The sequence below is a fragment of the Oncorhynchus keta genome, chromosome 1 (assembly GCF_023373465.1).
Source record: "Oncorhynchus keta strain PuntledgeMale-10-30-2019 chromosome 1, Oket_V2, whole genome shotgun sequence".
Classification (NCBI taxonomy): domain Eukaryota; kingdom Metazoa; phylum Chordata; class Actinopteri; order Salmoniformes; family Salmonidae; genus Oncorhynchus; species Oncorhynchus keta.
In genome coordinates, this window is record NC_068421.1 from 99,916,470 (window position 1) to 99,944,260 (window position 27,791).

The 27,791-nt window shown below is 52.5% G+C and overlaps 2 protein-coding genes and 1 long non-coding RNA gene across 17 annotated transcripts in view; 1 reads left to right on the forward strand and 2 right to left on the reverse strand.

The window, feature by feature from the left end:
- Positions 1-6,476, reverse strand: part of LOC118375198 (uncharacterized) — a 31,336-nt gene extending 24,860 nt beyond the window's left edge. The window contains exons 1-2 of the mRNA XM_035761702.2: positions 5,173-6,476; positions 3,855-3,923 (exon numbers count right to left, since the gene is read on the reverse strand). Of these exons, the coding sequence (XP_035617595.1) occupies positions 3,855-3,923; positions 5,173-5,295 (192 nt within the window). The 5' untranslated portion in view covers positions 5,296-6,476. The remainder of the gene's footprint in view (positions 1-3,854; positions 3,924-5,172) is intronic.
- Positions 6,477-6,479: 3 nt separating this feature from the next.
- LOC118376315 (sex comb on midleg-like protein 2) overlaps positions 6,480-27,791 on the reverse strand; it is an 83,898-nt gene continuing 62,586 nt past the window's right edge. For 13 of the 15 annotated variants that reach the window (XM_052468888.1, XM_052468906.1, XM_052468912.1 and 10 more), the window contains 6 exons: positions 26,754-26,957; positions 14,636-14,791; positions 13,294-13,419; positions 11,590-11,814; positions 11,029-11,198; positions 6,480-8,653 (listed from right to left, as the gene is read on the reverse strand). In XM_052468888.1, coding sequence (XP_052324848.1) covers positions 8,528-8,653; positions 11,029-11,198; positions 11,590-11,814; positions 13,294-13,419; positions 14,636-14,791; positions 26,754-26,957 — 1,007 coding nt within the window. In that variant the 3' untranslated portion in view covers positions 6,480-8,527. The remainder of the gene's footprint in view (positions 8,654-11,028; positions 11,199-11,589; positions 11,815-13,293; positions 13,420-14,635; positions 14,792-26,753; positions 26,958-27,791) is intronic. The other 2 variants (XM_052468892.1, XM_052468941.1) reach the window with 2 other exon arrangements.
- LOC127909075 (uncharacterized) lies at positions 19,475-20,945 on the forward strand. The gene is made up of 3 exons (XR_008069488.1): positions 19,475-19,510; positions 20,003-20,044; positions 20,770-20,945. It is a non-coding gene; the product is annotated as an uncharacterized LOC127909075 (long non-coding RNA).

The window sequence follows — 27,791 nt, forward strand, 5'->3', positions numbered from 1 at the left end:
ATGCACACATGACTGTAAGTCGCTTTGGATAAAAGCGTCTGCTAAATGGCATATATTATTATTATTATATTATTATTATATATTTATATTATTATATTATTATATTATATTAGGTCTGGACTTTGACTTGGCCATTCTAACACCTGGATATGTTTATTTTTGAACCATTCCATTGTAGATTTTGCTTTATGTTTTGGATCATTGTCTTGTTGGAAGACAAATCTCCGTCCCAGTCTCAGGTCTTTGCACACTCCATCAGGTTTTCTTCCAGAATGGTCCTGTATTTGGCCCTGTCCCTGCTGAAGAAAAGCAGGCCCAAACCATGATGCTGCCACCACCATGTTTGACAGTGGGGATGTTGTGTTCAGGGTGATGAGCTGTGTTGCTTTTACGCCAAACATAACGTTTTGCATTGTTGCCAAAAAGTTCAATTTTGGTTTCATCTGACCAGAGCACCTTCTTCCACATGTTTGGTGGGTCTCCCAGGTGGCTTGTGGCAAACTTTAAACTACACTTTTTATGGATATCTTTAAGAAATGGCTTTCTTCTTGCCACTCTTCCATAAAGGCCAGATTTGTGCAATATACGACTGATTGTTGTCCTATGGACAGTGTCCCACCTCAGCTGTAGATCTCTGCAGTTCATCCAGAGTGATCATGGGCCTCTTGGCTGCATCTCTGATCAGACTTCTCCTTGTATGAGCTGAAAGTTTAGAGGGACGGCCAGGTCTTGGTAAGTCGCTCTGGATAAGAGCGTCTGCTAAATGACTTAAATGTAATGTAAATGTACAGTGGTCTGATACTCCTTCCATTTCAATATTATCGCTTGCACAGTGCTCCTTGGGATGTTTAAAGCTTGGGAAATCTTTTTGTATCCAAATCCGGCTTTAAACTTCTTCACAACAGTATCTCGGACCTGCCTGGTGTGTTCTTTGTTCTTCATGATGCTCTCTGCGCTTTTAACGGACCTCTGAGACTATCACAGTGCAGGTGCATTTATACAGAGACTTGATTACACACAGGTGGATTGTATTTATCATCATTAGTCATTTAGGTCAACATTGGATCATTCAGAGATCCTCACTGAACTTCTGGAGAGTTTGCTGCACTGAAAGTAAAGGGGCTGAATAATTTTGCACGCCCAATTTTTTTTTCTTTCAGTTTTTGATTTGTTAAAAAAGTTTGAAATATCCAATAAATGTCGTTCCACTTCATGATTGTGTCCCACTTGTTGTTGATTCTTCACAAAAAAATACAGTTTTATATCTTTATGCTTGAAGCCTGAAATGTGGCAAAAGGTCGCAAAGTTCAAGGGGGCCGAATACTTTCGCACGGCACTGTATATACACACACACACACACACACACACACACACACACACACACACACACACACACACACACACACAGGCTATGGTCGTTCTCATACAAACAAACAGACAGACCCTCACTCACAATGACTAGTTAATGTGTACTTTACCCATTTCATTTGATATAAAATGGTATTGTGTAGAATGTGTAGAATGCAAACCCATACATCTCAACACAGCCAGCATGCTTCCTCCAATCAGTCTACAATAGAGGGAGCATCAAGGAGTTTGCTGGCTACAGCACCACTATACCAAGCCCTGTCCCTTCTGCCACAAGTGGTCATCTGCCCAAATATATTTGTGCAGGCATGGATGTGCCTAATTTTGCGGCTTCACCATGTTTCACCATGTTTCATTGAAATGTGTCATCCACATAGCAGTGAAAGTTAACATTATGTTTTCGCTTGACATCCCCAATATATAATGAAATCAATAGTGGTCCTAAAACGGAACTTTGAGGAACACCAAAATTTACAGTTGATTTGTCAGAGGACAAACCATTCACAGAGACAAACTGATATCAGACCAGAACTTGTCCGTGTAGACCAATTTGGGTTTCCAATCTCTCCAAAATAATGTGGTGATCGATGGTATCAAAAGCAGCACTAAGGTCTAGGAGCACGAGGACAGATGCAAAACCTCGGTCTGATGCCATTAAAAGGTCATTTACCACCTTCACAAGTGCAGTCTCAGTGCTATGATTGGGTCTAAAACCAGACTGAAGCATTTCGTATATATTGTTTGTCTTCAGGAAGGCAGTGAGTTGCTGCGCATCAGCTTTTTCTAAAAAAATTGAGAGGAATGGAAGATTCGATATAGGCCGAAAGTTTATATTTTCTGGGTCAAGGATGGTCTTTTTCAAGAGAGGCTTTATTACTGCCACTTGTAGTGAGTTTGGTACACATCTGGTGGATAGAGAGCCGTTTATTATGTTCAACATAGGAGAGCCAAGCACAGGAAGCAGCTCTTTCAGTAGTTTAGTTGGAATAGGGTCCAGTATGCAGCTTGAAGGTTTAAAGGCCATGATTATTTTCATCATTATGTCAAGTGATATAGTACTAAAACATTTGAGTGTCTCCCTTGATCCTAGGTCCTGGCAGTTGTGCAGACTCAGGACAACTGAGCTTTGAAGGAATACGCAGATGTAAAGTGTCCGTAATTTGCTTTCTAATAATCATGATCTTTTCCTCAAAGAAGTTCATTAATTTATTACTGCTGAAGTGAAAGCCATCCTCATTTGGGGAATGCTGCTTTTTAGTTAGCTTTGCGACAATATCCATACATTTCGGATTGTTCTTTATTTTCCTCAATTAAGTTAGAAAAATAGGATGATCGAGCAGCAGTAAGGGCTCTTCGGTACTGCACGGTACTGTCTTTCTAAGCTAGTCGGAAGACTTCCAGTTTGGTGTGGCGCCAATTCCGTTCCAATTTTCTGGAAGCTTGCTTCAGAGCTCAGGTATTTTCTGTATACCATGGAGCTAGTTTCTTATGACAAATGTTTTTAGTTTTTAGGGGTGCAACTGCATCTAGGATATTGTGCAAGGTTAAATTGAGTTCCGCAGTTAGGTGGCTAACTGATTTTTGTCCTCTGACGTCCTTGGGTAGGCAGAGGGAGTCTGGAAGGGCATCAAGGAATCTTTGTTGTCTGAGAATTTATAGCATGACTTTTGATGCTCCTTCGTTGGGGTCTGAGCAGATTATTTGTTGCAATTGCAAACATAATAAAATGGTGGTCCGATAGTCCAGGATTATGAGGAAAAACATTAAGATTCACAACATTTATTCCTTGGGACAAAACTAGGTCCAGAGACATGTTGGACAAAACCCACCGAGTCGATGATGGCTCCGAAAGCCTTTTGGAGTGGGTCTGTGGACTTTTCCATGTGAATATTAAAGTCACCAAAAATTAGAATATTATCTGCTATGACTACATGGTCCGCTAGGAATTCAGGGAACTCAATGAGGAACGCTGTATATGGCCCAGGAGGCCTGTAAACAGTAGCTATAAAAAGGGATTGAGTAGGCTGCATAGATTTCATGACTACAAGCTCAACAGACGAAAACTTATTTTTTTGTTTTTTGTAAATTGAAATTTGCTATCGTAAATATTTACAACACCTCCGCCTTTGCAGGATGCACGGGGGATATGGTCACTAATGTAACCAGTGAAAACCAAACCAAATTAAGAAAACTAAACAAAAAAATGTCATCTAAAATAAAAAAAACTTAAGTAGCTCCGCCAGTGTCTCTTTTGGGTCACTTTTGCCGGTCTCAAGCCCGGATAAAGGAGGATTGGAATTGTGACCAAAAAAAAAACAAGAATCGACAGAAGAAAGTTAATTTGTAGTTCTAAACATATTTAGGATGTTTTTTCTCACTTTTTGTCTCTCCCACGACGTTATTCCGCTCTCCTAAAGCGTCCATCACAATTACATGCACATGACCAATTAGCGACTTCTAGGACAGCAAATAGCTACTTTCCTTACTGAGGAGTTGTCAACACTGCGAATGTTGCGCCTCTTGTCGAGATCAGAGGTGTCTTCATAGTACTTCGCCTGGTTGGAAAGATAAGAAAATCTCAGAGGGATGCCATTGAAGTGCAAGCTACATACAAACAGAAAGCTACAATAACAGTTAGCTAGCAGGCTGAGTACATTAGCTAGCAACGTCAAATCTAAAAACAGCTGAAATGATTTATTCCTATTGAACAATATTTTCTTATATAAAGACAAATATATGGTAAAGAAAGTGTTCCCTTTCCAGGCCTCTGAAGCAGCAGGTAGTCAGCAGGTTGTCAGTCAAAAACACCATCTTGAAGAGCATTTCTGAGGTAATCATTTAGTGCATACTGAGCGAGCGCTTCTGATGTGAAATAGAACTAGAACTGCCCGCTTCCTGTGTCCTACGCGACCGCTACGAGGTATAATAGAGCTAAGCATCCAGTATAACAAGGGACGCTTTGGTTCATTACGTAGGCCAGTCAGAATTTTGCAAATTCTCGTAAAATAGCCCTAGCAACCGAAGCTAGAACTCATCGAATCCAATTGTGACGCAGGTGGACACTTTTTGGCAGGTGGATACGATTTGTCATTACAAGTCCCATAAAATTATTTTGTATTTTCCAGACTTTATTTTTCCTGGTTGTTGTTTCTGTTTCACAGTTTATTTCAATATTACAGTTATTCGTAGAGGAATAACAAACATTGATGTTTTGAGAACATGTCAATGCTCAAAATCACATCAGAAGACACATTTTGATGTCTGGGGGGGGAAAAATCAAATGTTTTTGTGTAATTCCCCTTTAATTGCGACATTTACAGAGAAATGTGTTTGTCTAGACATGTTTGTCAGGCCTTCTGCTGCTTCATATGTTATGGCAGAGTTTGCAAAACAATGACCCCCCAATTGATCCAAATAATCATGATATCTTTGTCAGATAAGCCTACTTCACAGTTAACATTTAATTAAGAACGTTTTGGGCAAAGTCTACCCACAAGGCCATTACTATTACTAGCATCTCTAATAGGCTACATATTGAGTGATCCACAAATGCGCTCACCAAACAGACAAAGGCATTTTTGCTGGACATGATTTGGCAGATTACTATTGTGCTAGGTTTGGCTTTTCAAGCCGAGTGGCTTACAAGGGCTGGGATAATATCAATGTGGCTTTGATTGGTTAGTAGCTGGGAGATTTTTGTTTATGACAGTTTGTGAAGGATTATATTTAAAAAGTGCATGTTCTTTCAGAATTGCATGGCGAGGTCATAGGTGGGCTGGTAGCTACTTGTAGCTCACGATCTACCTGTTGGAGACCATGGCTCCGGACCATACACAATAACAAGAGGACACAAGCTGCTTTCCATTTGGGATATCTATAAAACAGAAAATACACTTTTATTTCAGGTGTGACTTTATAAACAAGCATGAATTACATCATCTTTTTCAAGTAATTTGAGCTGCTTTAAAAGAATTTAACAAGAACACTATGTTCTTGTGTTGCTTTATGGCACAATGAGTCCTTAACTTCAACTCACCAGCAACAGAAGAATGGTTTACAATACCCAGAACAGAATGCTACAAAAGCTTATTAACTAAGAGGCCCTGAGAGATCTCAAAGTAAAGCAAGGCAGGTTCTGCTGTATTATGTTGAGGGCGTTTCAACTAAAAGATATATAAAGCATTAAAAAGGCAGTATGAAATATATTGTCCCTCCCTCACCCATAATCTTTACATTTCTACTTATATATAAATTTAATTAAAATATTTATTTTCTACAAAAATGTACATTCTTGTGTCTGATATTTATGGTTAAACCCATAAATCTGTTTTAACAAATGGTCCAACTGACAACATGACTTCCTGCAGGGACCAATAGCAGGTGAGGATATCTCTGACTCGGACTAATATTAAAAGACGCTACACAGGATTTTTTATTATATTATTATTTAGTAGAATTTTTGCATTGTAAATTCAGACTGTGTTATTTAGTGGATTTTTTTATGTTTTATTCCCTGGCTGCTACACTGTTCGCTCAATTTCAGTTTATGTGAAAAAACAAGCACTGAATAGTGTAGGGAAATCATTGTACAATTTAAATTGCAGAGCGATTCCCACTTGATAACACAGTTAAAGTCAAATCTATTACATTTTGAGGCGAATATCAGTCAATCACAACACTGGCAAGCAATACTGTGAAACACACCATCATTCCACTATTTCTGTAGATATATTATGGACATTTTATGAAATTACAACACAAAATGTAAATTTAAAAAACCTGTGTATAGCACCTTTAATATCAAACTGAAACCTAGATAGAAAGCCCTTTAATATCCCTTTAGTCCCCTTTACTCTTGAAACTAGAACAAGCAGTCATCTGAAATAACTTCTAGAATCACTGAGCAGTCATCTGAAATAACTTCTAGAATCACTGAGCAGTCATCTGAAATAACTTCTAGAATCACTGAGCAGTCATCTGAAATAACTTCTAGAATCACTGAGCAGTCATCTGAAATAACTTCTAGAATCACTGAGCAGTCATCTGAAATAACTTCTAGAATCACTGAGCAGTCATCTGAAATAACTTCTAGAATCACTGAGCAGTCATCTGAGCAGTCATCTGAAATAACTTCTAGAATCACTGAGCAGTCATCTGAAATAACTTCTAGAATCACTGAGCAGTCATCTGAAATAACTTCTAGAATCACTGAGCAGTCATCTGAAATAACTTCTAGAATCACTGAGCAGTCATCTGAAATAACTTCTAGAATCACTGAGCAGTCATCTGAAATAACTTCTAGAATCACTGAGCAGTCATCTGAAATAACTTCTAGAATCACTGAGCAGTCATCTGAAATAACTTCTAGAATCACTGAGCAGTCATCTGAAATAACTTCTAGAATCACTGAGCAGTCATCTGAAATAACTTCTAGAATCACTGAGCAGTCATCTGAAATAACTTCTAGAATCACTGAGCAGTCATCTGAAATAACTTCTAGAATCACTGAGCAGTCATCTGAAATAACTTCTAGAATCACTGAGCAGTCATCTGAAATAACTTCTAGAATCACTGAGCAGTCATCTGAAATAACTTCTAGAATCACTGAGCAGTCATCTGAAATAACTTCTAGAATCACTGAGCAGTCATCTGAAATAACTTCTAGAATCACTGAGCAGTCATCTGAAATAACTTCTAGAATCACTGAGCAGTCATCTGAAATAAATTAAAATAATCTTTCTCGACAGTTCTGTATTGATGAAAACTGGACAAAGCCTCCGTGCTTGACACCACCAGTAGGGGCGATCTCTAACAGCATGACCTTCATTAATCCCCACATCAAACACCACACTCACAGGGATTTTGAGTTTCAAAAGCACTGCCTGATTATCTCCACTGGTTGGAGGTTGACGGTCTGTGTGCCTGTCCGTCTGACAGGCATTAGATAAAACGTTTAGCTGTTTAAGACAATGGCCATCTTACATTGGGGAAAGTCACCTGCTAACACTAGTAACACATTTCACCCTTTACCATGAGAGGCTAGTGACCATCATGGCAACAGGCCAAAGGTCTACCTTAAACTGCAGATCATCCAGCATCATGGGCACATTATTGAACTAACAGGAATTGAAATAGACAACAGACATTCTGCAGCTGTAAACAGGTTTAGCATCTAATATCGTCACTGTTAAATTTATATACACATCCTCCTTATTAACAGGATATTTATGATAATAAAAACAGAACGTCATAGTAGAAAACATTGTACATCTTTGGGATCCAGAAGCCGGATGAAACATTACTCAGTAAAAAGTCTTAGCATGTCCTAGTGTAGGTTAGTCAGTCAGTCTGTGCTATTCAATGTAAACACTATGGAGAGAGTCTGTTGCTTTGGGATCCAACCAATCACAGCCTTCTGTGTTTGGCTTGCCCAGCTCTGATTGGCTGGGGAGGGGATGAGGTAATGTGGTGCCAGCGATGCACGACGCATGTTTTCACTGATCCACACCATGTGTTTCCACACTGTCTGTATGTTAGAGGCATGTTACCACAGATAACATAACCGGAGTGAGAGAGCTCAGAGATAAAGAGGGCTTAGTGCAGGCTGGGGGCTAGAGGGGGCTGTGTGCCCCTGAAGAGACTGTTAGAGGTTGAGTATTGGGTCACCTGTAAGAGATGCTGTGGGACATTCTGTGGTAGGATGAGCTGTTTCTCACCTGGGGTCTGTGAGGCCGGGCTAATCTGGGACCTGCTACAATTTGTTGTTGCCCTGTTTCAGCTCTACAGCTTGCCCTGTTTCAGCTCTACAGCTTGCCCTGTTCTTTTCTGTGTTTCAGTCCATTTGCCCTGTTTCAGTCTGTTACAATTCTACAGTTTCAGCCCTACAGTTAGCCCTGTTTGTCTGTGTTTCAGCTCTCCAGTTTGCCCTGTTCCATTCTGTGTTTCACCTCTACAGTTTGCCCTGTTCCATTCTGTGTTTCACCTCTACAGTTTGCCCTGTTCCATTCTGTGTTTCACCTCTACAGTTTGCCCTGTTCCATTCTGTGTTTCACCTCTACAGTTTGCCCTGTTCCATTCTGTGTTTCACCTCTACAGTTTGCCCTGTTCCATTCTGTGTTTCACCTCTACAGTTTGCCCTGTTCCATTCTGCGGTTCAGCTCTACAATTTGCCCTGTTTTAGCCGCTCTATGTGGTGACACAGCTTCAAGGCGGGCCCCAGCTTCAGACCCATGTACTTCATCACCATGTCACTCCTCAGCAGCATCAGGGCCTTGCCGTCAATCTCCTGAGGATGGACAGACACGCAGGCAGAAAGACAGGAGAGAGAGAGAAATAAGCCAGGATTAGCATCATTCAGAAGAAACCATGCACACTGGCGTATAACCATCAAAACAGTAGTTTTCCCTCTACTCTAGTGGTTATAACTCTATGGCCAGTAATAACAGTAGTTTGCCCTCTACTCTAGTGGTTATAACTCTATGGCCAGTAATAACAGTAGTTTGCCCTCTACTCTAGTGGTTATAACTCTATGGCCAGTAATAACAGTAGTTTGCCCTCTACTCTAGTGGTTATAACTCTATGGCCAGTAATAACAGTAGTTTGCCCTCTACTCTAGTGGTTATAACTCTATGGCCAGTAATAACAGTAGTTTGCCCTCTACTCTAGTGGTTATAACTCTATGGCCAGTAATAACAGTAGTTTGCCCTCTACTCTAGTGGTTATAACTCTATGGCCAGTAATAACAGTAGTTTGCCCTCTACTCTAGTGGTTATAACTATGGCCAGTAATAACAGTAGTTTGCCCTCTACTCTAGTGGTTATAACTATGGCCAGTAATAACAGTAGTTTGCCCTCTACTCTAGTGGTTATAACTCTATGGCCAGTAATAACAGTAGTTTGCCCTCTACTCTAGTGGTTATAACTCTATGGCCAGTAATAACAGTAGTTTTCCCTCTACTCTAGTGGTTATAACTATGGTCAGTAATAATCGTTTACTAGTGGTTATAACTCTATGGCCAGTAATAACAGTAGTTTGCCCTCTACTCTAGTGGTTATAACTCTATGGCCAGTAATAACAGTAGTTTGCCCTCTACTCTAGTGGTTATAACTCTATGGCCAGTAATAACAGTAGTTTGCCCTCTACTCTAGTGGTTATAACTCTATGGCCAGTAATAACAGTAGTTTGCCCTCTACTCTAGTGGTTATAACTCTATGGCCAGTAATAACAGTAGTTTGGTGGCGGTGGCGTGGCGAGAATCTGTCTCCTCACCACGCGCTCTCACCACTGGTGTCCCCCAGGGCTCTGTTCTAGGCCCTCTCCTATTCTCGCTATACACCAAGTCACTTGGCTCTGTCATAACCTCACATGGTCTCTCCTATCATTGCTATGCAGACGACACACACAATTAATCTTCTCCTTTCCCCCTTCTGATGACCAGGTGGCGAATCGCATCTCTGCATGTCTGGCAGACATATCAGTGTGGATGACGGATCACCACCTCAAGCTGAACCTCGGCAAGACGGAGCTGCTCTTCCTCCCGGGGAAGGACTGCCCGTTCCATGATCTCGCCATCACGGTTGACAACTCCATTGTGTCCTCCTCCCAGAGCCCTAAGAACCGTGGCGTGATCCTGGACAACACCCTGTCGTTCTCAACTAACATCAAGGCGGTGGCCCGTTCCTGTAGGTTCATGCTCTACAACATCCGCAGAGTACGACCCTGCCTCACACAGGAAGCGGCGCAGGTCCTAATCCAGGCACTTGTCATCTCCCGTCTGGATTACTGCAACTCGCTGTTGGCTGGGCTCCCTGCCTGTGCCATTAAACCCCTACAACTCATCCAGAACACCGCAGCCCGTCTGGTGTTCAACCTTCCCAAGTTCTCTCACGTCACCCCGCTCCTCCGCTCTCTCCACTGGCTTCCAGTTGAAGCTCGCATCCGCTACAAGACCATGGTGCTTGCCTACGGAGCTGTGAGGGGAACGGCACCTCAGTACCTCCAGGCTCTGATCAGGCCCTACACCCAAACAAGGGCACTGCGTTCATCCACCTCTGGCCTGCTCGCCTCCCTACCACTGAGGAAGTACAGTTCCCGCTCAGCCCAGTCAAAACTGTTCGCTGCTCTGGCCCCCAATGGTGGAACAAACTCCCTCACGACGCCAGGACAGCGGAGTCAATCACCACCTTCCGGAGACACCTGAAACCCCACCTCTTTAAGGAATACCTAGGATAGGATAAGTAATCCTTCTCACCCCCCTTAAAATATTTAGATGCACTATTGTAAAGTGGCTGTTCCACTGGATGTCATAAGGTGAATGCACCAATTTGTAAGTCGCTCTGGATAAGAGCGTCTGCTAAATGACTTAAATGTAAATGTAGTTTGCCCTCTACTCTAGTGGTTATAACTCTATGGCCAGTAATAACAGTAGTTTGCCCTCTACTCTAGTGGTTATAACTCTATGGCCAGTAATAACAGTAGTTTGCCCTCTACTCTAGTGGTTATAACTCTATGGCCAGTAATAACAGTAGTTTGCCCTCTACTCTAGTGGTTATAACTATGGTCAGTAATAACAGTCATTTTCTAGTGGTTATAACTCTATGGTCAGTAATAACAGTAAGAATGGTAGTTTTCCCTCTAACTCTATGGTCAGTAGTCACTCACGTGTTTCCTGAACAGCTCAGCGTGCGGGGCCAGGGCTGAGGGGTCGGCGTCGCTCACAAACTGCATGACCTCATCGATGGACCAGGTAGAGGGGTTCCTGCCCAACCCCGCCCCCCTGGGGGTCTGTCTGTCAGGGCCCGTGGGCTCGGGGCCCGTGGTGGAGCTGGCGGCTGGAGAACAGAGCAGTAAGACACGGTGAACTAGTCTACAGCTCATAGTTGCTGCAGAGATAAACAGCAGGGGGGGGGGAAATAGGTCTTCCTTGTGGTAATCCGCAGATATTACTTTTGGGTTTAGACAGTGACCCGTTCACATCCACCATTTGATTATGGCCCATAAGATAGTCTGAGCCATTTAATGTCGGAGTTGTTTAAATCCAGGGCTCGGAATTTGAACATTAAGATGGTACGATCTACTGTTGCCACTACGTTACTTCAAAGAGATTGCAATGATCAAATATTCCAGGGATGTGTGTCTTCAAACAAAAGTTATCCCCATGGCAATAGCAGGTTATTGGATACAGCAACACACCATGAGGACAGAGGCTCTGACAGGGCCTACCTTCCACTCCTCTGTTGGTGTGTGTACAGGGGAGGTCCGCAGGGTTGGAGGCAAGGCGGTGCAGTGGCGTGCTGTGGGCGCGTTCGGGGCCATGGCATGGGTAATAGGGGCTGCTGGCCTGGGAGTGGGTGTGGTAGTCAGAGGGGCTGCGCAGCATCATGGAGTTAGAGTCCATGAAGCACTGCTCCTTCAGAAGGCTGTTCTCCTCATGGGGCAGAGTATCTGCTAGAGACATCGTCCTCTGTCTTATTAGGCCCTTACTCTAACCTCTATCTGTCCAATCCCAAGATACAGTGCATCCCCTTGACTTTTTACACATTTTGCCATGCAAAAGCCCTATTCTAAAATAATATTTTTATTCCCTCAGCAATCTACACACAATACCCCATCATGACAAAGTAAAAACAGGCAGTTTTTTTTTACAAACATAATAAAATAAAGATATTATTTTGAAAAATAGCTATATTATTATTATAATATCAAGTCTTGTTGGGTATGCTGCCACAAGATTGGCACACCTGTATTTGAGGAGTTTCTCCCATTCTTCTCTGCAGATCCTCTCAAGCTCTGTCAGGTTGGATGGGGAGCGTCGCTGCACAGCTATTTTCAGGTCTATCAAGAGATGTTTGATCTGGTTCAAGTCCGGACTCTGGCTGGGCCACTCAAGGACATTCAGAGACTTGTCCTGAAGCCACTCCTGTATTGTCTTGGCTGTGTGCTTAGGGTCGTTGTCCTGTTGGAAGGTGAACCTTCGCTCCAGTCTGAGGTCCTGGGTTCTCTGGAGCAGGTTTTCAAGGATCTCACTGTACTTTGAGCCATTCATCTTTGCCTCGAACCAGACTAGTCCTCCAGTCCCTGCCTCTGAAAAACATCCCCATGCTTCACTGTAGGGATGGTGCCAAGTTTCCTCCAGACGTGAGACTTGGTATTCAGGCCAAAGAGTGTAATCTTGGTCACATCAGACCAGAGAAACGGTTTCTCATGGTCAGTCCTTTAGGTGCCTTTTGGCAAACTCAAAGCGGGCTGCCGTGTGCCTTTTACTGAGGACCCTCTGGCCACTCTACCATAAAGGCCTGATTGATGAAGTGCTGCAGGGATGGCTGTCCTTCTGGAAGGTTCTCTCATCTCCACAGAGGAACACTGGAGCTCTGTCAGAGTGACCATCGGGTTCTTGGTCACCTCCCTGACCAAGACCTTTCTCCCCTGATTGCTCCGTTTGGCCGGGTAGCCAGCTCTAGGAAGAGTCTTGATGGTTCCAAACTTCTTCCATTTAATAATGATGGAGGCCCTGTGGTCTTTTGGATCTTCAATGCTGCAGAAATGTTTTGGTACCCTTCCCCAGATCTGTGCCTCTACACATCCTGTCTCGGAGCTCTACGGACAATTCCTTCAACCTCATGGCTTGGTTTCTGCTCTGACATGCACTGTCTACTGTGGGATCTTATATAGACAGGGTCTGAATACTTATGTAAATAAGGTATTTCTGTTTTGTATTTTTAATTTCAGAAAAATTGTTTTCGCTTTGTCATTATGTGGTATTGGGTGGAGATTGATGAGGAAAAAAACTATTTAATGCATTTTAGAATTGGTCACTGATCATCAAAAGGTCTTAGAGGTTGGAGAAACAAGCTACATATGATTTGTGTTGATGTACTGGATGTGTGTAATGTGAGCCAGTAGACGGTGCTGATTGTCTGATGTTACCTTCTGAAAGGTGTGCCTCGGTGCACAGTAGTTTAGGGGAAAGGGGGGCTGCGTAGGGGGATGCGTCTCTAGATAGACGTTTCATCCCCTGGCTCAGTGATGGGGCCTCCAACGCCTCCTCCTTCACTGGAACACAGACAAACGCATAGGGAAGAGATGGTGCTACAGCTACAGGCACACTGCCGGTACAGGCACACTGCCGGTACAGGCACACTGCCGCTACAGACACACTGCCGGTACAGGCACACTGCCGGTACAGGCACACTGCCGCTACAGACACACTGCCGCTACAGACACACTGCCGGTACAGGCACACTGCCGGTACAGACACACTGCCGGTACAGGCACACTGCCGGTACAGACACACTGCCGGTACAGACACACTGCCGGTACAGGCACACTGCCGGTACAGACACACTGCCGGTACAGACACACTGCCGGTACAGACACACTGCCGGTACAGACACACTGCCGGTACAGACACACTGCCGGTACAGGCACACTGCCGGTACAGACACACTGCCGGTACAGACACACTGCCGGTACAGACACACTGCCGGTACAGACACACTGCCGGTACAGACACACTGCCGCTACAGACACACTGCCGGTACAGGCACACTGCCGGTACAGACACACTGCCGGTACAGGCACACTGCCGGTACAGGCACACTGCCGGTACAGACACACTGCCGCTACAGACACACTGCCGGTACAGGCACACTGCCGGTACAGACACACTGCCGGTACAGGCACACTGCCGGTACAGACACACTGCCGGTACAGAGTAATCTAACCTAACAATTCCACAACTACTACCTTATACACACAAGTGTAAAGGGATAAAGACTAAGTACATAACAATATATGAATGAGTGACGGTACAGAACGGCATAGGCAAGATGCAGGAGATGGTATAGAGTACAGTATATACATATGAGATGAGTAATGTAGGTTAGTAGACACAGCTAGTACAGACACAGGGTAGAGATGTTGTGAAACACAGCTACACATATATACAGTGCCCTGTCCAAGACAACATTTATCATTGAATGTACATGTACTTCCTTGAGAACAATGTCAGGGTCCTGCAAGACACTATGAAAGCGATGGCCAAATTCTAATAGGCACTTTTTTTACCTGTCCTGGTCCTGTCTAGGTTTATAGTTACAGTGTTACCAAAGTTACCTGCCTGCCTTGGCGGTGCTGTGGGGGCAGTTACCTGCCTTGGCGGTGCTGTGGGGGTAGTTACCTGCCTTGGCGGTGCTGTGGGGGCAGTTACCTGCCTTGGCGGTGCTGTGGGGGCAGTTACCTGCCTTGGCGGTGCTGTAGGTATAGTTACCATATTTACTGTAGGTGTATATGTTGCTGAAGGGCTGGGAGCTGAAGAGGAAATTACTCTGCAGCGTGCGGCACAGCGTCTCCAGGAAGCGGAGCACAAAGGAGGCGCTTGAGGCTGAGGGCAGCTTCACCAGACGAACTCCACCATCCATCCTCACTAGGGGCAGGGGGCAGAGGTCAACATGTGGTCAAACACAGAGGTCAACACAGAGTCATTATCAGTTGACTGGCGATATGACAGGTCTGTGGCGTGTCAGTGCAGGTCTGTGGCGTGTCAGTGCAGGTCCGTGGCGTGTCAGTGCAGGTCCGTGGCGTGTCAGTGCAGGTCCGTGGCGTGTCAGTGCAGGTCTGTGGCGTGTCAGTGCAGGTCCGTGGCGTGTCAGTGCAGGTCCGTGGCGTGTCAGTGCAGGTCTGTGGCGTGTCAGTGCGTGTCAGTGCAGGTCCGTGGCGTGTCAGTGCAGGTCCGTGGCGTGTCAGTGCAGGTCCGTGGCGTGTCAGTGCAGGTCCGTGGCGTGTCAGTGCAGGTCCGTGGCGTGTCAGTGCAGGTCTGTGGCGTGTCAGTGCGTGTCAGTGCAGGTCCGTGGCGTGTCAGTGCAGGTCCGTGGCGTGTCAGTGTAGGTCTGTGGCGTGTCAGTGCAGGTCTGTGGCGTGTCAGTGCAGGTCTGTGGCGTGTCAGTGCAGGTCTGTGGCGTGTCAGTGCAGGTCCGTGGCGTGTCAGTGCAGGTCCGTGGCGTGTCAGTGCAGGTCCGTGGCGTGTCAGTGTAGGTCTGTGGCGTGTCAGTGCAGGTCTGTGGCGTGTCAGTGCAGGTCCGTGGCGTGTCAGTGCAGGTCCGTGGCGTGTCAGTGTAGGTCTGTGGCGTGTCAGTGCGTGTCAGTGCAGGTCCGTGGCGTGTCAGTGCAGGTCTGTGGCGTGTCAGTGCAGGTCCGTGGCGTGTCAGTGCAGGTCCGTGGCGTGTCAGTGTAGGTCTGTGGCGTGTCAGTGCAGGTCCGTGGCGTGTCAGTGCAGGTCCGTGGCGTGTCAGTGCAGGTCCGTGGCGTGTCAGTGCAGGTCCGTGGCGTGTCAGTGCAGGTCCGTGGCGTGTCAGTGCAGGTCCGTGGCGTGTCAGTGCAGGACCGTGGCGTGTCAGTGCAGGTCCGTGGCGTGTCAGTGCAGGTCCGTGGCGTGTCAGTGCAGGTCTGTGGCGTGTCCGTGGTGTGTCAGTGCAGGTCCGTGGCGTGTCAGTGCAGGTCCGTAGCGTGTCAGTGCAGGTCCGTGGCGTGTCAGTGCAGGTCCGTGGCGTGTCAGTGCAGGTCTGTGGCGTGTCAGTGCAGGTCTGTGGCGTGTCAGTCCGTGTCAGTGCAGGTCCGTGGCGTGTCAGTGCAGGTCCGTGGCGTGTCAGTGCAGGTCTGTGGCGTGTCAGTGCAGGTCCGTGGCGTGTCAGTGCAGGTCTGTGGCGTGTCAGTGCAGGTCTGTGGCGTGTCAGTGCAGGTCTGTGGCGTGTCAGTGTAGGTCTGTGGCGTGTCAGTGCAGGTCTGTGGCGTGTCAGTGCAGGTCCGTGGCGTGTCAGTGCAGGTCTGTGGCGTGTCAGTCCGTGTCAGTGCAGGTCCGTGGCGTGTCAGTGCAGGTCCGTGGCGTGTCAGTGCAGGTCTGTGGCGTGTCAGTGCGTGTCAGTGCAGGTCCGTGGCGTGTCAGTGCAGGTCTGTGGCGTTTCAGTGCAGGTCTGTGGCGTGTCAGTGTAGGTCTGTGGCGTGTCAGTGCAGGTCCGTGGCGTGTCAGTGCAGGTCTGTGGCGTGTCAGTGCAGGTCTGTGGCGTGTCAGTGCGTGTCAGTGCAGGTCCGTGGCGTGTCAGTGCAGGTCCGTGGCGTGTCAGTGCAGGTCCGTGGCGTGTCAGTGCAGGTCCGTGGCGTGTCAGTGCAGGTCTGTGGCGTGTCAGTGTAGGTCCGTGGCGTGTCAGTGCAGGTCCGTGGCGTGTCAGTGCAGGTCCGTGGCGTGTCAGTGTAGGTCTGTGGCGTGTCAGTGCAGGTCCGTGGCGTGTCAGTGCAGGTCCGTGGCGTGTCAGTGCAGGTCTGTGGCGTGTCAGTGCGTGTCAGTGCAGGTCCGTGGCGTGTCAGTGCGTGTCAGTGCAGGTCCGTGGCGTGTCAGTGCGGGTCCGTGGCGTGTCAGTGCAGGTCCGTGGCGTGTCAGTGCGGGTCTGTGGCGTGTCCGTGGCGTGTCAGTGCAGGTCCGTGGCGTGTCAGTGCAGGTCCGTGGCGTGTCAGTGCAGGTCCGTGGCGTGTCAGTGCGGGTCTGTGGCGTGCCCGTGGCGTGTCAGTGCAGGTCCGTGGCGTGTCAGTGCAGGTCCGTGGCGTGTCAGTGTAGGTCTGTGGCGTGTCAGTGCAGGTCTGTGGCGTGTCAGTGCAGGTCCGTGGCGTGTCAGTGCAGGTCCGTGGCGTGTCAGTGCAGGTCCGTGGCGTGTCAGTGCAGGTCTGTGGCGTGTCAGTGCAGGTCTGTGGCGTGTCAGTGCAGGTCTGTGGCGTGTCAGTGCGTGTCAGTGCAGGTCCGTGGCGTGTCAGTGCAGGTCCGTGGCGTGTCAGTGCAGGTCCGTGGCGTGTCAGTGCAGGTCTGTGGCGTGTCAGTGCAGGTCCGTGGCGTGTCAGTACAGGTCCGTGGCGTGTCAGTGCAGGTCTGTGGCGTGTCAGTGCGTGTCAGTGCAGGTCCGTGGCGTGTCAGTGCAGGTCCGTGGCGTGTCAGTGCAGGTCCGTGGCGTGTCAGTGCAGGTCCGTGGCGTGTCAGTGCAGGTCCGTGGCGTGTCAGTGCAGGTCTGTGGCGTGTCAGTGCGTGTCAGTGCAGGTCCGTGGCGTGTCAGTGCAGGTCCGTGGCGTGTCAGTGTAGGTCTGTGGCGTGTCAGTGCAGGTCTGTGGCGTGTCAGTGCAGGTCTGTGGCGTGTCAGTGCAGGTCTGTGGCGTGTCAGTGCAGGTCCGTGGCGTGTCAGTGCAGGTCCGTGGCGTGTCAGTGCAGGTCCGTGGCGTGTCAGTGTAGGTCTGTGGCGTGTCAGTGCAGGTCCGTGGCGTGTCAGTGCAGGTCCGTGGCGTGTCAGTGCAGGTCCGTGGCGTGTCAGTGCAGGTCCGTGGCGTGTCAGTGCAGGTCCGTGGCGTGTCAGTGCAGGTCCGTGGCGTGTCAGTGCAGGTCTGTGGCGTGTCAGTGCAGGTCTGTGGCGTGTCCGTGGTGTGTCAGTGCAGGTCCGTGGCGTGTCAGTGCAGGTCCGTGGCGTGTCAGTGCAGGTCCGTGGCGTGTCAGTGCAGGTCCGTGGCGTGTCAGTGCAGGTCCGTGGCGTGTCAGTGCAGGTCTGTGGCGTGTCAGTCCGTGTCAGTGCAGGTCCGTGGCGTGTCAGTGCAGGTCCGTGGCGTGTCAGTGCAGGTCCGTGGCGTGTCAGTGCAGGTCCGTGGCGTGTCAGTGCAGGTCTGTGGCGTGTCAGTGCAGGTCTGTGGCGTGTCAGTGCAGGTCTGTGGCGTATCAGTGCAGGTCTGTGGCGTGTCAGTGCAGGTCTATGGCGTGTCAGTGTAGGTCTGTGGCGTGTCAGTGCAGGTCTGTGGCGTGTCAGTGCAGGTCCGTGGCGTGTCAGTGCAGGTCTGTGGCGTGTCAGTCCGTGTCAGTGCAGGTCCGTGGCGTGTCAGTGCAGGTCCGTGGCGTGTCAGTGCAGGTCTGTGGCGTGTCAGTGCGTGTCAGTGCAGGTCCGTGGCGTGTCAGTGCAGGTCTGTGGCGTTTCAGTGCAGGTCTGTGGCGTGTCAGTGTAGGTCTGTGGCGTGTCAGTGCAGGTCCGTGGCGTGTCAGTGCAGGTCTGTGGCGTGTCAGTGCAGGTCTGTGGCGTGTCAGTGCGTGTCAGTGCAGGTCCGTGGCATGTCAGTGCAGGTCCGTGGCGTGTCAGTGCAGGTCCGTGGCGTGTCAGTGCAGGTCTGTGGCGTGTCAGTGCAGGTCTGTGGCGTGTCAGTGTAGGTCCGTGGCGTGTCAGTGCAGGTCCGTGGCGTGTCAGTGCAGGTCCGTGGCGTGTCAGTGTAGGTCCGTGGCGTGTCAGTGCAGGTCCGTGGCGTGTCAGTGCAGGTCCGTGGCGTGTCAGTGCAGGTCTGTGGCGTGTCAGTGCGTGTCAGTGCAGGTCCGTGGCGTGTCAGTGCGTGTCAGTGCAGGTCCGTGGCGTGTCAGTGCGGGTCCGTGGCGTGTCAGTGCAGGTCCGTGGCGTGTCAGTGCGGGTCTGTGGCGTGTCCGTGGCGTGTCAGTGCAGGTCCGTGGCGTGTCAGTGCAGGTCCGTGGCGTGTCAGTGCGGGTCTGTGGCGTGCCCGTGGCGTGTCAGTGCAGGTCCGTGGCGTGTCAGTGCAGGTCCGTGGCGTGTCAGTGCAGGTCCGTGGCGTGTCAGTGTAGGTCTGTGGCGTGTCAGTGCAGGTCTGTGGCGTGTCAGTGCAGGTCCGTGGCGTGTCAGTGCAGGTCCGTGGCGTGTCAGTGCAGGTCCGTGGCGTGTCAGTGCAGGTCTGTGGCGTGTCAGTGCAGGTCTGTGGCGTGTCAGTGCAGGTCTGTGGCGTGTCAGTGCAGGTCCGTGGCGTGTCAGTGCAGGTCCGTGGCATGTCAGTGCAGGTCTGTGGCGTGTCAGTGCAGGTCTGTGGCGTGTCAGTGCAGGTCCGTGGCGTGTCAGTACAGGTCCGTGGCGTGTCAGTGCAGGTCCGTGGCGTGTCAGTGCAGGTCCGTGGCGTGTCAGTGCAGGTCCGTGGCGTGTCAGTGCAGGTCTGTGGCGTGTCAGTGCAGGTCCGTGGCGTGTCAGTGCAGGTCTGTGGCGTGTCAGTGCAGGTCTGTGGCGTGTCAGTGCAGGTCTGTGGCGTATCAGTGCAGGTCTGTGGCGTGTCAGTGCAGGTCTATGGCGTGTCAGTGTAGGTCTGTGGCGTGTCAGTGCAGGTCTGTGGTGTGTCAGTGCAGGTCCGTGGCGTGTCAGTGCAGGTCTGTGGCGTGTCAGTCCGTCTCAGTGCAGGTCCGTGGCGTGTCAGTGCAGGTCCGTGGCGTGTCAGTGCAGGTCTGTGGCGTGTCAGTGCGTGTCAGTGCAGGTCCGTGGCGTGTCACTGCAGGTCTGTGGCGTTTCAGTGCAGGTCTGTGGCGTGTCAGTGTAGGTCTGTGGCGTGTCAGTGCAGGTCCGTGGCGTGTCAGTGCAGGTCTGTGGCGTGTCAGTGCAGGTCTGTGGCGTGTCAGTGCGTGTCAGTGCAGGTCCGTGGCATGTCAGTGCAGGTCCGTGGCGTGTCAGTGCAGGTCCGTGGCGTGTCAGTGCAGGTCTGTGGCGTGTCAGTGCAGGTCTGTGGCGTGTCAGTGTAGGTCCGTGGCGTGTCAGTGCAGGTCCGTGGCGTGTCAGTGCAGGTCCGTGGCGTGTCAGTGTAGGTCTGTGGCGTGTCAGTGCAGGTCCGTGGCGTGTCAGTGCAGGTCCGTGGCGTGTCAGTGCAGGTCTGTGGCGTGTCAGTGCAGGTCCGTGGCGTGTCAGTGCGTGTCAGTGCAGGTCCGTGGCGTGTCAGTGCGGGTCCGTGGCGTGTCAGTGCAGGTCCGTGGCGTGTCAGTGCGGGTCTGTGGCGTGTCCGTGGCGTGTCAGTGCAGGTCCGTGGCGTGTCAGTGCAGGTCCGTGGCGTGTCAGTGCGGGTCTGTGGCGTGCCCGTGGCGTGTCAGTGCAGGTCCGTGGCGTGTCAGTGCAGGTCCGTGGCGTGTCAGTGTAGGTCCGTGGCGTGTCAGTGCAGGTCTGTGGCGTGTCAGTGCAGGTCCGTGGCGTGTCAGTGCAGGTCCGTGGCGTGTCAGTGCAGGTCCGTGGCGTGTCAGTGCAGGTCCGTGGCGTGTCAGTGCAGGTCCGTGGCGTGTCAGTGCAGGTCCGTGGCGTGTCAGTGCAGGTCCGTGGCGTGTCAGTGCAGGTCCGTGGCGTGTCAGTGCAGGTCCGTGGCGTGTCAGTGCAGGTCCGTGGCGTGTCAGTGCAGGTCTGTGGCGTGTCAGTGCAGGTCCGTGGCGTGTCAGTGCAGGTCTGTGGCGTGTCAGTGCAGGTCTGTGGCGTGTCAGTGCAGGTCTGTGGCGTATCAGTGCAGGTCTGTGGCGTGTCAGTGCAGGTCTATGGCGTGTCAGTGTAGGTCTGTGGCGTGTCAGTGCAGGTCTGTGGCGTGTCAGTGCAGGTCCGTGGCGTGTCAGTGCAGGTCTGTGGCGTGTCAGTCCGTGTCAGTGCAGGTCCGTGGCGTGTCAGTGCAGGTCCGTGGCGTGTCAGTGCAGGTCTGTGGCGTGTCAGTGCGTGTCAGTGCAGGTCCGTGGCGTGTCACTGCAGGTCTGTGGCGTTTCAGTGCAGGTCTGTGGCGTGTCAGTGTAGGTCTGTGGCGTGTCAGTGCAGGTCCGTGGCGTGTCAGTGCAGGTCTGTGGCGTGTCAGTGCAGGTCTGTGGCGTGTCAGTGCGTGTCAGTGCAGGTCCGTGGCATGTCAGTGCAGGTCCGTGGCGTGTCAGTGCAGGTCCGTGGCGTGTCAGTGCAGGTCTGTGGCGTGTCAGTGCAGGTCTGTGGCGTGTCAGTGTAGGTCCGTGGCGTGTCAGTGCAGGTCCGTGGCGTGTCAGTGCAGGTCCGTGGCGTGTCAGTGTAGGTCCGTGGCGTGTCAGTGCAGGTCCGTGGCGTGTCAGTGCAGGTCCGTGGCGTGTCAGTGCAGGTCTGTGGCGTGTCAGTGCGTGTCAGTGCAGGTCCGTGGCGTGTCAGTGCGTGTCAGTGCAGGTCCGTGGCGTGTCAGTGCGGGTCCGTGGCGTGTCAGTGCAGGTCCGTGGCGTGTCAGTGCGGGTCTGTGGCGTGTCCGTGGCGTGTCAGTGCAGGTCCGTGGCGTGTCAGTGCAGGTCCGTGGCGTGTCAGTGCGGGTCTGTGGCGTGCCCGTGGCGTGTCAGTGCAGGTCCGTGGCGTGTCAGTGCAGGTCCGTGGCGTGTCAGTGCAGGTCCGTGGCGTGTCAGTGTAGGTCTGTGGCGTGTCAGTGCAGGTCTGTGGCGTGTCAGTGCAGGTCCGTGGCGTGTCAGTGCAGGTCCGTGGCGTGTCAGTGCAGGTCCGTGGCGTGTCAGTGCAGGTCTGTGGCGTGTCAGTGCAGGTCTGTGGCGTGTCAGTGCAGGTCTGTGGCGTGTCAGTGCGTGTCAGTGCAGGTCCGTGGCGTGTCAGTGCAGGTCCGTGGCATGTCAGTGCAGGTCTGTGGCGTGTCAGTGCAGGTCTGTGGCGTGTCAGTGCAGGTCCGTGGCGTGTCAGTACAGGTCCGTGGCGTGTCAGTGCAGGTCCGTGGCGTGTCAGTGCAGGTCCGTGGCGTGTCAGTGCAGGTCTGTGGCGTGTCAGTGCAGGTCTGTGGCGTGTCAGTGCAGGTCTGTGGCGTGTCAGTGCAGGTCCGTGGCGTGTCAGTGCAGGTCTGTGGCGTGTCCGTGGCGTGTCAGTGCAGGTCCGTGGCGTGTCAGTGCAGGTCCGTGGCGTGTCAGTGCAGGTCCGTGGCGTGTCAGTGCAGGTCCGTGGCGTGTCAGTGCAGGTCCGTGTCGTGTCAGTGCAGGTCTGTGGCGTGTCAGTGCAGGTCCGTGGCGTGTCAGTACAGGTCCGTGGCGTGTCAGTGCAGGTCCGTGGCGTGTCAGTGCAGGTCCGTGGCGTGTCAGTGCAGGTCTGTGGCGTGTCAGTGCAGGTCTGTGGCGTGTCAGTGCAGGTCCGTGTCGTGTCAGTGCAGGTCTGTGGCGTGTCAGTGCAGGTCTGTGGCGTGTCCGTGGCGTGTCAGTGCAGGTCCGTGGCGTGTCAGTGCAGGTCCGTGTCGTGTCAGTGCAGGTCTGTGGCGTGTCAGTGCAGGTCTGTGGCGTGTCAGTGCAGGTCTGTGGCGTGTCCGTGGCGTGTCAGTGCAGGTCCGTGGCGTGTCAGTGCAGGTCTGTGGCGTGTCAGTGCAGGTCTGTGGCGTGTCAGTGCAGGTCCGTGGCGTGTCAGTGCAGGTCTGTGGCGTGTCAGTGCAGGTCCGGGGCGTGTCCGTGGAGTGCCAGTGCAGGGCCGTGGCGTGCCAGTGCCTGTCCGTGGCGTGTCAGTGCCGGTATGTGGCGTGTCAGTGCCGGTCTGTTGCGTGTCCGTGCAGGTCTGTGCCGTGTCAGTGCCGGTCTGTGGCGTGTCCGTGGCGTGTCAGTGCAGGTCCGTGGCGTGTCAGTGCAGGTCCGTGGCGTGTCAGTGCAGGTCCGTGGCGTGTCAGTGCAGGTCCGTGGCGTGTCAGTGCAGGTCTGTGGCGTGTCCGTGGCGTGTCAGTGCAGGTCCGTGGCGTGTCAGTGCAGGTCCGTGGCGTGTCAGTGCAGGTCCGTGGCGTGTCAGTGCAGGTCCGTGGCGTGTCAGTGCAGGTCCGTGGCGTGTCAGTGCAGGTCCGTGGCGTGTCAGTGCAGGTCCGTGGCGTGTCAGTGCAGGTCCGTGGCGTGTCAGTGCAGGTCTGTGGCGTGTCAGTGCAGGTCCGTGGCGTGTCAGTGCAGGTCTGTGGCGTGTCAGTGCAGGTCTGTGGCGTGTCAGTGCAGGTCTGTGGCGTGTCCGTGGCGTGTCAGTGCAGGTCCGTGGCGTGTCAGTGCAGGTCCGTGGCGTGTCAGTGCAGGTCCGTGTCGTGTCAGTGCAGGTCCGTGGCGTGTCAGTGCGGGTCTGTGGCGTGTCCGTGGCGTGTCAGTGCAGGTCCGTGGCGTGTCAGTGCAGGTCCGTGGCGTGTCAGTGCGGGTCTGTGGCGTGCCCGTGGCGTGTCAGTGCAGGTCCGTGGCGTGTCAGTGCAGGTCCGTGGCGTGTCAGTGCAGGTCCGTGGCGTGTCAGTGTAGGTCTGTGGCGTGTCAGTGCAGGTCTGTGGCGTGTCAGTGCAGGTCCGTGGCGTGTCAGTGCAGGTCCGTGGCGTGTCAGTGCAGGTCCGTGGCGTGTCAGTGCGGGTCTGTGGCGTGTCCGTGGCGTGTCAGTGCAGGTCCGTGGCGTGTCAGTGCAGGTCCGTGGCGTGTCAGTGCGGGTCTGTGGCGTGCCCGTGGCGTGTCAGTGCAGGTCCGTGGCGTGTCAGTGCAGGTCCGTGGCGTGTCAGTGCAGGTCCGTGGCGTGTCAGTGTAGGTCTGTGGCGTGTCAGTGCAGGTCCGTGGCGTGTCAGTGCAGGTCCGTGGCGTGTCAGTGCAGGTCCGTGGCGTGTCAGTGCAGGTCCGTGGCGTGTCAGTGTAGGTCCGTGGCGTGTCAGTGCAGGTCCGTGGCGTGTCAGTGCAGGTCCGTGGCGTGTCAGTGTAGGTCCGTGGCGTGTCAGTGCAGGTCCGTGGCGTGTCAGTGCAGGTCCGTGGCGTGTCAGTGCAGGTCTGTGGCGTGTCAGTGCGTGTCAGTGCAGGTCCGTGGCGTGTCAGTGCGTGTCAGTGCAGGTCCGTGGCGTGTCAGTGCGGGTCCGTGGCGTGTCAGTGCAGGTCCGTGGCGTGTCAGTGCGGGTCTGTGGCGTGTCCGTGGCGTGTCAGTGCAGGTCCGTGGCGTGTCAGTGCAGGTCCGTGGCGTGTCAGTGCGGGTCTGTGGCGTGCCCGTGGCGTGTCAGTGCAGGTCCGTGGCGTGTCAGTGCAGGTCCGTGGCGTGTCAGTGCAGGTCCGTGGCGTGTCAGTGTAGGTCTGTGGCGTGTCAGTGCAGGTCTGTGGCGTGTCAGTGCAGGTCCGTGGCGTGTCAGTGCAGGTCCGTGGCGTGTCAGTGCAGGTCCGTGGCGTGTCAGTGCAGGTCTGTGGCGTGTCAGTGCAGGTCTGTGGCGTGTCAGTGCAGGTCTGTGGCGTGTCAGTGCGTGTCAGTGCAGGTCCGTGGCGTGTCAGTGCAGGTCCGTGGCATGTCAGTGCAGGTCTGTGGCGTGTCAGTGCAGGTCTGTGGCGTGTCAGTGCAGGTCCGTGGCGTGTCAGTACAGGTCCGTGGCGTGTCAGTGCAGGTCCGTGGCGTGTCAGTGCAGGTCCGTGGCGTGTCAGTGCAGGCAGGTCTGTGGCGTGTCAGTGCAGGTCTGTGGCGTGTCAGTGCAGGTCTGTGGCGTGTCAGTGCAGGTCCGTGCAGGTCCGTGGCGTGTCAGTGCAGGTCTGTGGCGTGTCCGTGGCGTGTCAGTGCAGGTCCGTGGCGTGTCAGTGCAGGTCCGTGGCGTGTCAGTGCAGGTCCGTGGCGTGTCAGTGCAGGTCCGTGGCGTGTCAGTGCAGGTCCGTGCAGGTCCGTGTCAGTGCAGGTCAGTGCAGGTCTGTGGCGTGTCAGTGCAGGTCCGTGGCGTGTCAGTACAGGTCCGTGGCGTGTCAGTGCAGGTCCGTGGCGTGTCAGTGCAGGTGCGTGGCGTGTCAGTGCAGGTCTGTGGCGTGTCAGTGCAGGTCTGTGGCGTGTCAGTGCAGGTCCGTGTCGTGTCAGTGCAGGTCTGTGGCGTGTCAGTGCAGGTCTGTGGCGTGTCCGTGGCGTGTCAGTGCAGGTCCGTGGCGTGTCAGTGCAGGTCCGTGTCGTGTCAGTGCAGGTCTGTGGCGTGTCAGTGCAGGTCTGTGGCGTGTCAGTGCAGGTCTGTGGCGTGTCCGTGGCGTGTCAGTGCAGGTCCGTGGCGTGTCAGTGCAGGTCTGTGGCGTGTCAGTGCAGGTCTGTGGCGTGTCAGTGCAGGTCTGTGGCGTGTCAGTGCAGGTCCGTGGCGTGTCAGTGCAGGTCTGTGGCGTGTCAGTGCAGGTCTGTGGCGTGTCCGTGGCGTGTCAGTGCAGGTCCGTGGCGTGTCAGTGCAGGTCCGTGGCGTGTCAGTGCAGGTCTGTGGCGTGTCAGTGCAGGTCCGTGGCGTGTCAGTGCAGGTCTGTGGCGTGTCAGTGCAGGTCTGTGGCGTGTCCGTGGCGTGTCAGTGCAGGTCCGTGGCGTGTCAGTGCAGGTCCGTGGCGTGTCAGTGCAGGTCCGTGTCGTGTCAGTGCAGGTCCGTGGCGTGTCAGTGCAGGTCTGTGGCGTGTCCGTGGTGTGTCAGTGCAGGTCCGTGGCGTGTCAGTGCAGGTCTGTGGCGTGTCAGTGCAGGTCCGTGGCGTGTCAGTGCAGGTCCGTGGCGTGTCAGTGCAGGTCCGTGGCGTGTCAGTGCAGGTCCGTGGCGTGTCAGTGCAGGTCCGTGGCGTGTCAGTGCAGGTCCGTGGCGTGTCAGTGCAGGTCTGTGGCGTGTCAGTGCAGGTCCGTGGCGTGTCAGTGCAGGTCCGTGGCGTGTCAGTGCAGGTCTGTGGCGTGTCAGTGCAGGTCTGTGGCGTGTCCGTGGCGTGTCAGTGCAGGTCCGTGGCGTGTCAGTGCAGGTCCGTGGCGTGTCAGTGCAGGTCCGTGTCGTGTCAGTGCAGGTCTGTGGCGTGTCAGTGCAGGTCCGTGGCGTGTCAGTGCATGTCTGTGGCGTGTCAGTGCATGTCTGTGGCGTGTCAGTGCATGTCTGTGGCGTGTCAGTGCAGGTCCGTGTCGTGTCAGTGCAGGTCTGTGGCGTGTCAGTGCAGGTCTGTGGCGTGTCAGTGCAGGTCTGTGGCGTGTCAGTGCAGGTCTGTGGCGTGTCCGTGGCGTGTCAGTGCAGGTCCGTGGCGTGTCAGTGCAGGTCCGTGGCGTGTCAGTGCAGGTCCGTGTCGTGTCAGTGCAGGTCTGTGGCGTGTCAGTGCAGGTCCGTGGCGTGTCAGTGCATGTCTGTGGCGTGTCAGTGCATGTCTGTGGCGTGTCAGTGCAGGTCCGTGTCGTGTCAGTGCAGGTCTGTGGCGTGTCAGTGCAGGTCTGTGGCGTGTCAGTGCAGGTCTGTGGCGTGTCAGTGCAGGTCCGTGGCGTGTCAGTGCAGGTCCGTGGCGTGTCAGTGCAGGTCCGTGGCGTGTCAGTGCAGGTCCGTGGCGTGTCAGTGCAGGTCCGTGGCGTGTCAGTGCAGGTCCGTGGCGTGTCAGTGCAGGTCTGTGGCGTGTCAGTGCAGGTCCGTGGCGTGTCAGTGCAGGTCTGTGGCGTGTCAGTGCAGGTCTGTGGCGTGTCAGTGCAGGTCCGTGGCGTGTCAGTGCAGGTCTGTGGCGTGTCAGTGCAGGTCCGTGGCGTGTCAGTGCAGGTCCGTGGCGTGTCAGTGCAGGTCTGTGGCGTGTCAGTGCAGGTCCGTGGCGTGTCAGTGCAGGTCTGTGGCGTGTCAGTGCAGGTCTGTGGCGTGTCAGTGCAGGTCCGTGGCAGTAGCCATCTCCTCACCACTGACAACCTCTCCTCCCCCAGCGTGTGCCTGTAGAGTTCTGAGCAGCACCTTTGGTTGGTAACAACAGTCTAGACAAGTCTGAACTGCCTGTTGCAACACCACGTTAACAGGACCTGGCCCAAAGTGGTCCGGAAGACGCTGCATCTGCTTCCTGTCCAGGTGAGGCCCACAGGTCCCATGCTTGTTCACATACACACACACTGATAACACACACACAAAGAGAAACAATTAAAATGGAGGCACACACTGATATAACACACAAAGAGAAACATCAGAGCTTGACATTTTACTTGATCAAATTACAACACTGCCCCATTTAGGCTCTCCTGGAAGATGGCTGGCCACTAGTGCTGAGCGATTAATCAAAATTCTGGAGGTTTTCCCCACCGGTTATAAAACAACTGACCAAAGTCGGTTCAATTACTTGAATTACATTTAATTGAGTCCAACGCGCCTTTCTCAAGAGACAAATCAAATAATTCACAAGAGAAAACAAGTGGGACACTGGGCTGAAAGGAGATTTCATTAAACAAAAACACACAATGCGTTTCAATGGATTTATTTCGGACCTAAGCTTGTCACCTGACTTCCCGCCTACGACACACACACAGACCGCATGAGAGAGGAAGGTAACACAAAGATGACAAGGACAGACATTTTATTTTGTCTTATTATAAGCTCAACAATGAGCACATGACTATAGGCTACCTGTAAATGTTCCAAAATGCAATTAGCGGGAAAAAACACTTTTCAAAAATGCACCACACGCAAAAGTGGTTTGTCCAGGACAACATGATATGGGTAAATGTCAAGCCCTGAACACACAAAGATAAATAATTTAAATGGTGGAACACTAATAAACACACACACAAAGATAAATCATTTAAATGGTGGAACACTAATAAACACACACACAAAGATAAATAATTTAAATGGTGGAACACTAATAAACGCACACACAAAGATAAATCATTTAAATGGTGGAACACTAATAAACACACACACAAAGATAAATCATTTAAATGGAGGCACAC